Raw genomic sequence first — 12,927 nt, 5'->3', positions numbered from 1 at the left:
CTATCAGTGTGAAACACACCGAGAATCCGGGGTAGTGGTCACAGCCTAATTACAGAGGGACAGTGGCAGGGAGCTGGCAAAGCCAATCTACAACTTGATCAGCAAATTTCCATAGCATCAGGGATCCTCCACATTCAGGTTTTCCAAACAATCCTCCAGCAATGTTAAAAATAGAAAATTGCTTTAAAATAATATAGTTAATAATGAAATAAATCATAAAGACTGTTATTCCCTTGCAAATACTGCTAGACATTGCACAGCATGGCAGACAGCAAAGCTGTTTCCAGAAAAGACACAATACAAAATTAAAGGCTCATTAAAGTCTTTCCACTGCAATAATCTTTCATGGAACACATCATGAGCTATAACTGGTGTGCATCCCCTACTCCCTTCCCAGAGTGGAATGATCAGCACTGCTCCCTTAGGTCACACAGAGGCTGGCTCAAGGCTTCTTGAAGGTTTAAGCAAAACCAAGTTCTGTGTTGACACAGAACAAGCTTAAAAGCAGTCCCCATCCCATGGCCGTTCATTTTTCATTACAGTTCTAAATAAGCCTTTTCAATAAATAATAGTATTTAAATAAATTAATTTTAATGTGAATCAAGCTCAATTTGATTAAGGAATACTTATATTCTTCTCAACAATAAAAACTCTGTTATGTTTCATTAATCATAATAGTTCTGTAAAGCCAACTCCTCTCTTTAGGGAAAGAACAGCACTGACAATCTCAGTTAACTAAACCCCAAAACTTAGATTAGACTTCCCTTTTCCCATCTCCTTCCCTACTGCTGTTCTGGGCTTGGTCTGTGTTTTGATGTCATCTGCAATAAAATTTTTAGAAAGATCAGTATCAAAGGGCTGCTGTCAGGTGAAATGACAGGAGTCCAGGCTGCAGTGGGAAGGATCAATGCTGCAGGACAGGGGGGCCAGGCTGCTTCCTCAGGCACTCAGCTCCAAGGTGTGCAGCTTTTGTACTTCAGCATCTGCTCTGTCCCTCATTACCACAACTTCCTTGAGGAGCTTTGGCTCACTGGCTCTTTGTGCTTGTCTACTGGGACTGTTCTCTCACCCATGCTCGGGGATGGAGAGCTCATATTCCAGGTCCCCAGGCTTCATAAATTCACCTGCTGCTTCTCCAGAACCTCCTTTTTTAGTTTTCTACTCTGTTATTTCAAAGAGCTCATGAGAATCCTAGTGCTCCAGGATAAAAAGGGGCCTTTTTTCACTTCCAGCACTAAGTGGCAGCCATTCTGGTTACAGGACTTCCAAGCTCTTGTGTGCAGTGGGAAGTGGCACGTGGCTTTTGTAGCGCTTCTCCTAGCTGACACTGTGAAAAACCAAAAAACATTGAAGGGTTTAATTTCTGTCATGAGGACTGGGAAGGGAACCATTTTGAAGAAAAAATATTTATAGACATGTAAGCCTTGGCTATATGTTCATGATATCATCTTTGAAAAAGGAAAGTAGGGTAGATGAGCTTGGAAAACCAACAAGCAAACAGAAGGAATAATAAAAGAAAACATATTCTGCTTAACCTTTGGCAGACTAATTTTACCAAGGTAACTGTGAAATGAAGAGAGGCATGTCCTGCACTGTGTAAGAACAGGCAACAGCCTACTTGCAGGTGGGAGCTTTGAGCAGTTGCTGTTTTCTAGATCTCTCATGGGCTGAGGAGCTTACAGAAAACCCTTGTCAGACCATCCTTAGTGTTACATTGATGTTCTTCCACATTTACAGCAACTTGTCACTAAGTAACACTGTACAATAGACATAGTAATTGAACAGTTTGTGTGGTGAACAAATAATCCAACCCCAAACCCAACAGGCAACCCAGTTAAGGGCACAAATACTAAATTAGCCTGTCCTTCCATGCTATTTTACTACCACATTAGATCTGTCAATATATGTCAACACAACTCTACATACAAATACTAACAAAACAGTAAATAATTTTTGTCCAGATTAAAAAATACAAAAAACACCCCCAAAAAACCCAAACCAAAACAACCCCCCAAAAAGCAACTACGCCCAGTCCCAAGGCTATCCTGACAAGGAGAGGGAAGAGTTAACTGCCTGGGAAGCAAATCTCAGTTTGAAGCACTTATCCCATCCCAGACCCCCAAGAAATCTGGCTTTTGAGAGCTGAGCTGTGCTGCCTCTTGATTCCTCTGCAAGCCTTTCAGGGAAGACATGGGACACCATCATGTCCTGCCAGGTCACCTTCCCCAGCCTGAACCAGTAAGTCCAGCTAATAGCAGAAGATGAGATGTTACACCATGCACAAGGCCTGACACATAATACGCAGTTTACCGAGGTGGAAATCCCTTTACATATCCTTTCGTGAGTCCCAGTTAAAGGCTCTCTCTCACTGTTTGTGGTGACACGTGACAGAAAAAAAGGCTTGAAATCCTTCAATACAAGCTCAGACTGAGCTAACAGCAGGCAAACAGACGAGCACCTGAGGTCTTCTTTTTTTTTTTTTCTCCTGAACTCATGAATTTGGGGATCTAACTTCTGGTGGCTCTAACCCAGGCAGTGAATGTGGTTACAAGCCCTGGCAGCGTGGGTGGTGGTAGACCCAGGTCATGCCTCAGGCTGCCCTGGCTTTCCATCGACAGGCCTGGTGAGATATCCACTGTATGGCTCCCAAACCTTTGGACACCAGGACATTGTACCGGGAGCTCATTTCAGTGCCACACTGGTGTGGAATAACACAGACAGTGAAAAGCAAAAGTGAAGAGGAAGCAAAACAAAATGAAAGACTCCTTGCTTTTCGGGGCAACAGAAGCTCTGCACTTGCAGCCAGAGGAGCAGGGTTGGCAAAAAGCTTTCTTGTAATGACACTGTCACTGCCTTTCAATTCCTACTATTGCCCTGGGGACTATGGGGGCGTGAGAAGTAGCAAAATACCCACTGACAGTGCTTGTGGTTGCATCCCACGTAGCTCTGTGCTCCCAAGATATGCCAGAGCCTGCCACCACCCAGCACACCTGGGGAAAACCAGTCTGAGCTGTGCCAGCTTCTAGGAAGGGCATCAAAGATGACTGTGGGAGATGGTGCCAACAGTAATTTCTCCACCCTGCCCAAATCCAGCACACTCCCTACAACAGGGAGAGTAGACCGGAGCCATGGCTGATTGCCCATCAGCTACCCACAGCACCAGCCATGGAACAGGTTTCCCTTCCAAACGTCCAATATCCCCTGCTGGAGAGTTGAAACCAAGACCCTGTTCTAAGGGAGTGTGACTGAGGCAACTTGAGCAAACCATCAAAACATTTCTAAACAAAATGCCAGAGCACAGCTGGGCAGGCAAATGCCACACCTGCAAGGCTGACAGAGCAGCTCAGTGGCTTTCCATCCATGATGCAAGCACAGATGCTGCTGCAATCCCTGTGGATGGAGCCTGTTGTGCTCTCACACTTTCAGGGGCCAGGCTAGGCTCTGTCTCGAGCCAGAATCAATGGCACACAATCTGCTTTGACAAGCTGAGGGAAGAAATGGCTCCTTGGCCCAACTGGCAGATACCTCAGGGGTGTATTGTAGGAAGGCAAACACTCCCCAGCCAGAGCACCCTGTGGCTGTGGCTGATGAGGTAGGAAACCTCATCACACACCAGGGCAGAACCGGTCATAAGGAGCAGACTCTTCTGCTGTCTTTCACTACAGGACCTGCTACAGACTGTCCAGAGAGGATGGGCTGGAGTCCTTGAGTTTGGCTGAAAACTGGAAGCAGCAAAATCAAGGACATACTGTCTGCAAAAAGACCGTCTTGGAAACAGGAGGTGGAGTTTCTTGCAGAGAAACTGTATCATACACTGGAAAAAAGCTTGGGAGAAATGAAACAGAAGCTGGAATGGCTGGCACTGTCACATCATCTACCCCAGCTTTGTCATGGTGCTGCCGCTGCCTGTAAGAGGCCACAAGCTCTGTGTTGCGTGAGGCTCTGTCAAGTTTGCCTGGGCATGTCTTGGCCTGCCAGTAGCTGCTGTAGCTCATTTTACTGTTACAACAGTTGTCTAATGACCAGGTGATGGCTACCAACATTGTCTTGGGTTTTGTGCAATTATCTGGTGTTTGGCCTACCCAGTACAAGAGCGACATGGGCATAGTGAATCCAGCAAATGGCCAGCATAGTGGTAAGATTGGAGCATCTGTCAGATGGGGAGAGGCTGAGAGAGCTGGGACTAGTCCATGCATAGAGACACCTTGCAGGGGACATGGGGCTGCGGACTATACAGAGAGGCCACGGAATCTCCGTTCTGGAGATATTCAGCTGGACGTGCCATCTGCTTTAGGTGATTCTGCTTTGAGAAGAGAGGTGGATAGATGATCTTCAGAGGTGCCTACCTCAGCCATTCTGGCCTTCTGTAATAGTAAGTGGCTCTGTGTAGAACGGAGTATCTACAATGACAGTGTTAGAATTAAAATAAATGAATAAATAAATGCACCAGTGTAGACACACAGAGTCGCAGATGATACTGCAGGTCCAGGCTATGAGCAACTCACCAATGGCCAAGTTCAGAGTTTTAGGAGTAAAGAATAAGTATGCAACACATGTAAAACACACCATAAACAGTAAATTGGGACATAATGAGAAACAAAGAACCGGGAAAGAGCAAGGTGTAATTTTTACAAACAGGTGTCCCCAAGACTGAGCGATAAACCATAAATATTACACTCCCTGTGACAAACTCACTTCAAGCCCTCCCCAACTGTGACTTCAGTCATTGACCTTAGGACTCAAAGGACATTGGAAGGTCAGGCATTAGAAAATTTACATCACTGAACTACAAATTATTTGAGCACAACCATTAGCATCGTTGTAACTGGACAATTAATACCTGATTGGATTGCTAGAACTTTGGGTGTGAGTTCTTTTTGCTGGCCAAGAGTCTAATAAATAGGAGTGAAACAACCTACTCTCACTTGGATGCAACTGAATGGCAAGAGAGATACAGATGACACCCTAATTCTGTTGTCATCCTGAAATCCTTCCACTACTTGAAACAGCCAAGTAGTTCCCCAAATGGTGGGTTCTGGTTCTCCAGTAGAACCAGGGAAAGCAGAAGTGGAGGGATGCTGGGAAAAGAAACCCTATGCAAATTTAAGACTACTGATCATCCACACCACCTCAAAAACTGAACTTGGCTCAGAGTCAGCACCTACAAAGAGGTACAGAGCAGCTGTGCTGTCACATAAAATGCATCATGGCATCTTTTAAGCAAGTCTCTATGTTGGCAGTTGAAGTTGGAAGATCTGTAGTGTGCTCTGCAACGTTCCAGGGCTTCCCCACTTCAGGGGCAGGTCAGGACAAATTCTAACTACGTTTTGTGTGCTCAGCGGCATGAATGAAAGATGTTTGCAGGAAAAGCATACAAGTCAGAAGGTTGGGCACATTTTTCACTTCACTAGCCTGTATGTGGTCAGAAGGAATTTTATTTATGCTCCATCCTGAGAAGTCCCCCAAAACTGAAAGTAAAACTAGGCTTTGCTTGGTGGCAGGAAAGGAAGAAGAAAGCTTACTGTGGAGAGCACAAATCTAAACAATCCCAGGCTGCTGCCCTGGCATTCAACACATTGGGATTTTTTGGCTTTCTGCTCTCCTTTAGGGCAGGTCAGGAGCAGTCCCTCCCCATGCAGGCAGGGTAATTGTGGGCTTGGTGCAGAGCTGGTCTGCGTCACGCAGGGGTGAGTGGTATAAGGATTCGCCAAGGGAGAATACCAAAGCCCAGGGCTGCTTTCCTTAGGCCTGCCATGAACTTTCCACCATCTTGCTGAAGGCTTGCTATCAACCCCCCTTTTTAAATACAAGAGATTCATTGTCCTACTTCTGTTTATATCCAAACATCAAGCATTTTACTCCCGCTTTTGAAGACCTCTAACATCCCTTCACATTGTAATACACCATTACTTTTGTTTGGCATGCGGCTGAGATTGCCATTGATCCACGTTTACCCCCTCCCTCATCTTCCACCAGCAGTTTCCTGAGGTCAGCTTGCTCGAGTTATTTGTCTGGGATCTGCAGATACACTGATGCTCCCAACAAAGCCGGTGTTACACAGACATCATGCTCTGGTCACATCTTTGGTCCCATCTGGGGCTTCCAGGTACATTTGGCCTGGTGGTGAATTATTCCCTCGGCAGCCAGCACTGTGGGCACATGCACACCACGAGGCTGGATTTTGGAAAGCCCTCAATGAGCCAGCCACATCCACCACAAACAGCCCGAGCACAACACACGATGTGACTGGATTAACTCCACGTGAGCGCAGCTGGCAGCAGCACACAACTGAGATCACTGCCCACGCACTCCACGGCGACAGCACTTCTGTTCAGGAGCACCCCTGTGTCCGGCAGGTCACCAGCTGTGACACAGGGTGACTGGGCACCCACACACCACCCCAGTGCAGCTTACCTCGTGCTCACACTTCAGTGCCAAAAGGCGCACAATATACTCCAAGTGAAATAGGATCTTTTAATATCACATATCCAAACAAAAAGTTCTCATTTCAAAATGCAAAATAGGTCCTTCGAAGATCAGCTGCTCCCAGGCTGTGTGAGCAGGGCAGGGCACAGCTGACTGGCACAACTGTCGAGGTCAGACCTCGTTTCTTTGGTAAGATACATGCCGGGAACAACGCGAATGCAGAGTTGTACCAAAAAAGTCCATTTAGAAGACTAATTATTACTCCACATCCCGTATTAGAGATTTGCATTTTAAAACAGTCATATACATTAAATAGCTCTCTGACGTCTAAATAGCAAACATTTGAAGTAGCACATATTCCGCTACCCCCACCATTTTAAGAACAAGCAACACATGTGGGAGAGAAGGGAAACATTAAAAACAGGCTGTCTGTCTCACACAGTTTATTTAACAATAGGTAATAAGAAATCAATTTTAACAGTCTATACAGTGATCGAAAGTTCTTATTTATAAGTAACCAACTTTAATTGCATGATATACAACATTTGAGGGTTTTTTGCTTTCTATTTTCAAGTTTTACAGAAAGTGGAAGAGGATGGGAAAGGGGCACGGGAGAGAGAAAGCAAGCATAAAGAAGAAACCCCAGGGACTTTTTCTCAGGTTGAAATAATCCCGTTGGAATTGTTTCTTACCCTCTTTTTTATGTTTTTTTCCTTTGTTAGATGTAAAAATAACGAAAAAAATTCTTTCAAGAAAACAGAAACCACAATATATATACTACATCCATTTGGCAGCTGCCCCTGTGTATTTGCAAAAATGTTGTCTTCTCTCTACATGTACAAATTACTTTAATACTTGAAGTTTTTTTAAGCTCAGACTCTTGTATAGAAAAATTCTTGGAGGACAAAAGTAGACTTCAGGAGGGGACTGAGTTATTTAATAGTTTTACATTTTTCAAAGAATTGACATATTTCCAACCAAAGAGGAAAAGATTGGTATTTATTTTTATATATATATATTTATATATGTAATGTATTCTTAAAGCAACATTAACCCCTTTTGTCCTCCGGTTTTAGGAAAAGTTTCTCCTGTGTTTTTCTGTTGTTCTGTTTTTGTGGTGTTTTTTTTGCAGTGACATGAAGAAAAACCAGAATAGGGAAAATGTTTACCATCTGCCTCAGTAAATAATAACTATCAATATTACATATTTTCATTAATTTAAAAAAAAATAAAACCTATTGGAGGCATGAGCAGGGCATCCTTTGGTGAACAACCAAAAGACCACCTTCCTCCCCCGACCTCCCCAACGCACACGAGAAAAAAAAAAGCCGAGAAAAAGGACTGGTTATGATTCCAGCCATAACAAAAATATATTCTTTGTACTCTACTGTCCCTCAGGTTCGTTGTTGGTTTGTTTTTAAAACCACAAACTAGTGCTGCAGAGTTCAGATGTGTTCCAGGGAAAAATGTCGTTTTAGCTAAGAAAGATTCAAAAAAATTTGTCTTCAGTACAAAAAGTCTTGCGAAAATAAGTTTTTTTTATTTTCTTTGTTTTTTAGGTTTTTTTTTTTTGCTCCCAAAATGCTACAACGTGTCTAGTGTATGTCTAGTGTACTCTGTGAAAGGTTTGAATTCAAGTCTGAGTTCTCAGAGCTGAGCCCCAGTTCCGTGGCGCTTGTACCATGGAGGCCTGCCATGCCGGGATTGCTAGCAAGCTGGGAAAGCATTGCACTCTGGTCCGGGCTGGCAAAGTGCCCTTGATCCATGGGGTTAGCCTGGGCAGCTACCAGTCCTGGATGTGGGGAGCTGGTCTGCGGGGAGACGTGGTGTGGAGAAGGCTGAGGCTGCATCCGAGGGGATGGGCTCGAATGAGGGGGCTGGGACTGGGGCCGCGGTGAGGGTACAGGCTGCGGAGAACGCACTTGATTGGTGAGCGATGAAGGGAGCTGCTGGCCCTGGAGGTGCGGGGACTGGGCCTGATTGGGGAGCATGTGCTGTTGGGGGCTCATAGGATTGGGCTGAGCTGGGGACCCCATCTGCTGCTGAAGCAGCCTTTGCTGGAAAGCCTGTTGCAAACTGGCTCCTGTCTCTGCACTCATGGCCTGTGGAAGCTGGCTTATTTGTCCCATGTTTCCTTGCTGCATCTGCTGCATGTGATGCTGCATTCGCTGCTGCTGCTGCTGGGGATACCCGACACCCTGGGGCTGCTGAAACTGGTTGTGGTTGGCCATCCCTGGCCCCAGTGCCGGTCCCGCTCCCTGCTGCTGCTGCTGGTGGCGCTGCTGCTCCATCATCTGGTGCCGTCTCATCAGGAGATCTCGGAACTGGGGAGCCATCCCCGAGTGATTCATATTCATCTGCTGCGCCTGAGGATTCATCCCAGCCATGGCCTGCTGCGGCTGCTGCTGCGGCTGCTGCTGGGGCATGCTGGGCCTCTGCACTCCTGCTTGCATGGGGTTCATGTTCTGCATGGCTGGGTTGGGGTGCACCCCTCCTTGCTGCCCTTGCATGGCCTGCTGCGGCTGGAGCCCTGGCTGCCCCTGCGGGATGCCAGGCTGCCCCGCCATGCCCTGCGGGTTCTGGGACCCCGCGTACTTGGCCGCCCGCTGCTTGATGAAAGCGGCCAGCAGCTGAGGGTTAGAGTGAAGGATGTTAAGCACCTGCTGCTGCTGCATGGGTGAGCTGGGAGACCTGAGAGTCCGCAATAGGTTTTGTAAGGCCGCCTGGGGCAGAGGTGGTTGTTTGGGCTGAGCAGTGCCAGGTACCTGACCCATCCCTGGCTGAGGGGCCATATTCATCGGCTGACCTGGCTGAGCTACTGACATCATAGATGGCCTCTGCATTCCTGGCTGCAGCTGAGCTTGGGGTAAGGCCCCCTGCACCCATGGTGGCTGCTGCTGAATTCCTGCTGGCCCCATTCCTTGATCTATATGGCCACCAGGACCTCTGCCTATCTGTGGAGGGTTCATTCCCATCGGTGGCATCTGGGGCATCTGGTGCTGAATTGGCCTTTGGAAGATCTGAACCTGTGCCATCTGGCGCTGGGTCTCTGCTGCCCGCTGGATCTGCATGGCCATTTCCACTGCTGCCGGAGGAGGACCCTGAACTGGAGGCTGTGGTGGCTGAGGTGGGGTTGGAGGCGTCACCTGGCCTCCTGCCTTGCCCTGGGACACAGCGCTGGGGGGCTGAGTTCTTGGCATGGTGTAAGGTGGCATGCTGTTGGGAGGTGCAGGCTGAGGCTGCGACACAGGCTGAGGCGGAGGCTGGGGTTGTGGGGTTTGTGGTGTCGGGGGCTGCTGGCCCGTTGGAGTTGTCGGGGTAGCCGGCGTGGGCGAGGGCAATCCTTGCTGCTGGCCCGCCACACCCGTGCGCTGCATGCTCGCCATCCTCCTTCGGAGCATCTGCGCCTGCTGCAGGCGGTGCTGGAGCTGTTGCTGACGGAGCTTGTGTTTGATGTTGAGGCAGAAGGGCACGGGGCACTTGTTCTCCTGGCAGTGCTTTGCGTGGTAGCAGCAGAGAGCAATGAGTTGCTTGCAGATGGGGCACCCTCCATTGGTCTTGCGTTTGCAGCCTTTGGTGTGTTGGACAACCCGTTTCATCTTCTGACAGGACGGCAGCGAGCAGTTGGCATTGCGACACTGGCAGGCGTGGACCAGAGACTGGATGCAGCGCTGGATGCTCAGGCGGCGGGAATCGCCGGGGCTCTGCGTGGTGGTGGTCTGCTGGTTGTTGCTCTCATCATCTAGACCAAGGCCTAATTTCTCCATCTTGTGGTCATGGTTTTTAGTGTTATAGCAGGTGATGCACAGGTCATAATCCTGAAGAGACAACAAAAGATGAGTTATCAGTGTTCCTGAAACTCCATACAATAAATGAATAAATGATGTCATGCCACCTCAACAAATTACTCCCAGTCTCTTCCAGGCAAATTGTTGCTCTAGGGAAAAATTCAATCTTTCATGCCATGTTGAGGTAATTGAGAAGGAATAAATCCAAACTATAGCCAGGGAAAGTGTGTGGGTGTAAGGGTGTCTGAAAGCTACACAAATATATCAACCTTGAAAAACAAGTTGGCTCTGAGCTAGTAAGTCACACATTATTCAGCTGGGCCAGAAAAATCCCTTTCTTTCCCAACAGGAAAGTAGAAGAAATAGGCAGGGGACAAACAGCTGCTCATCTGCTTCTGCTTCAAAAGAAGAGGGCAGGAGTGGCAGAAGAGGTACCAGCTTTCAAAATAGAATGAAAGCTGCATTTTCAGTTTGCAGATGCAAGTTAAACAACAGAGAGTGCTGAAAGAAGAACAGAACATGTTCTGTGAAAGCAACAGCACATGAGTTTGGGCTCAATAACTGATCTTTAAGAAAAAGACCTAAGTTCTCAGGATGCATTAAACCATAGGAAATTTAGAATTTACTTTCTAGCATATACTAAGAAGGTAAAAGCACACGTGTGTATATGTGTGTGCATATATATAAATATATATATATACACACACATACACACACATAACCAGAGGAAAGGGAAGCATCAAATTGTAATTAGGATCAAATCTGAGTCAGTCATTCCCTTCCAGCAGGCTAGAAAACTAAGTTACAAGAAGCCAGATACAATGATAATCCACCTTCTGGAGAGCATTGAATCAAATCCCTGAACTTGATCTTCAAACACACTGGTTTTGCAAACACTTCTGAGGACAAATGCTCTTTGCAGCATTCTACAGAAACAACAGAGAAGTGAAGGAATCGCCCCAGTATTGGGATCTGACTTGCAGCACAGCAAAATCTCAGTGCCAGTAAACCAACAGAGCACCCTCTTTACAGAAATACTGCAGCCCCACACTTCTGACTCTGGAAGAAAAAATTATGCGTTGCTCTTCAGAAAAACCAGCTGATCCTACCATTCCAGCTCAAGCCATTGCTACAGCTCCCAGCTTCTTAGGCAGCAGCACCTTAAATGAACTACAGAAAACACAACTCCATTTCAGCTTTCCACGAGGCAAAAATCACACCAAGCAGCACAGTAAATAGAACCACTTGTTATGGAAAACGTTTTCCCTCCTTTCTGAACTGCCAGCAGATGAGCTGCACAGATCTTTTTCCATCAGTTAATAATGAGAATTCAGGTAAAGAGCACTCTGGGCATAAAGATACAGGGACAGAAGCACGGAAAACTTCACCAAACATACCTCACAGACAGTGCAATGCCATCTGGTCTCCACATGATGCTTGCACTCATTGCAGGTGTAAACAAAGCGATCTTGGCTCTGGGTATGCAGTTCCACCAGCATGCACATGGTTGACCACTGAGCCCTTCGTAGTGAGGAGAACTCCAGGTGCTTGTCTCTAGCAAGGGTTAGGAAAGCATCACGCCCATCCATCAGGTCACACGGAATGAGTGGGTCAGGCTCAATGATGGGGGGCAGGGAGTTGGCTGCAGGGCCAGCAATGAGACGGATGACAAAGAAGACCTGAAAAATAAAAAGGCTTAATATGGCAGCACTGATCAAGATGTTTTGGTCACCAATCCTCATTACAGAGTGTACAGTTCCGGGTAACTGTTAACTAAGCTAACACTTGAACAACTGGCTGCCAGGTGGTGTGCTTGTGAGGCCCAGGAAATCTCAGACCTCTGAGTGCCCCTGCAGGTTCACTTTCTTCTGAAGAAATAGGTAAGGGGCACTGGACCAAACAGTAACAGTAGAACTGCTCTGGCAATCTAGACTGTTAGGAAGTTCTGCACGAGCACAGCTGCATTTATTCCCACTGCCCTTGCAGCAAAGAGCAGCCAGACTTACTGGTACTGGTCTGTCTGGGTGAGCCACTCAATTCTCCAGCCAAACCTGTATAATTTGCAGGGCATGACTCTGTTTGAAGTATCAAAGCTTTGTACACCTCTTTATTGAGGTAAAAAACATTTCTCATTCAATCAACTCTTACCTCCTTGTGCTTCTCCATAGTGGCATACAGCTTCTGGGAGAGGTCATTGGACACATTGGGCATGCCAGGCTTCTTCTTATTGCCACGACTCAAGCTGCTCTTGTTTTTACTTGTCTTCTTGTTGTTCTTCTTTTTGGCATTTTTGCTGTCTCCCTTGCTCACCTAGCAATTTTAAAGATATTTTATGTCAGGTATCTAAGCAACACCACATCACCATTTTATTATTTTTACATATTCTATAACTGCAGGACAAAACACATTTCACAAGAATTTACTCCGAAGACACATACTAGGGTCCCCAGGAACATTAAATTAATTCCATTAGAATTATGCCGAAAGATATCAAGATCAGCAATACATGTATCTAAAAATATTAAAAGCACAGATGCTCAGGAGGTACAGGCAAAACATTATATAATGAAACTTGTTTGTCTGCTACAGCTACATGGTGAAGAACCTCTTGGACAATCACAAAGAGGTTTAGTAGATGAATTCTCAATGCAATTCAAAAATAAAAATAACTGAAAAGTGCAATTGATATAGCACCAAGCAAAGGTAAGAAAGA

General features: G+C 46.4%; 1 protein-coding gene across 1 annotated transcript in view; it reads right to left on the bottom strand.

Annotated features, from left to right (window-relative positions):
* Window positions 1–6,852: 6,852 nt before the first annotated feature.
* Window positions 6,853–12,927, bottom strand: part of EP300 (E1A binding protein p300) — a 60,759-nt gene continuing 54,684 nt past the window's right edge. The window contains exons 29-31 of the mRNA XM_042050516.1: window positions 12,363–12,524; window positions 11,612–11,893; window positions 6,853–10,244 (exon numbers count right to left, since the gene is read on the bottom strand). Coding sequence (XP_041906450.1) covers window positions 8,022–10,244; window positions 11,612–11,893; window positions 12,363–12,524 — 2,667 coding nt within the window. The 3' untranslated portion in view covers window positions 6,853–8,021. The remainder of the gene's footprint in view (window positions 10,245–11,611; window positions 11,894–12,362; window positions 12,525–12,927) is intronic.

This window comes from Corvus kubaryi, unplaced genomic scaffold, assembly GCF_017639235.1.
Source record: "Corvus kubaryi isolate FWS band 111438036 unplaced genomic scaffold, C.kubaryi_AGA036_p1.0 74, whole genome shotgun sequence".
NCBI classification, from domain to species: domain Eukaryota; kingdom Metazoa; phylum Chordata; class Aves; order Passeriformes; family Corvidae; genus Corvus; species Corvus kubaryi.
Note: the sequence above shows the minus strand (reverse complement) of the source record. Positions and strands in the feature narration are given on the sequence as shown.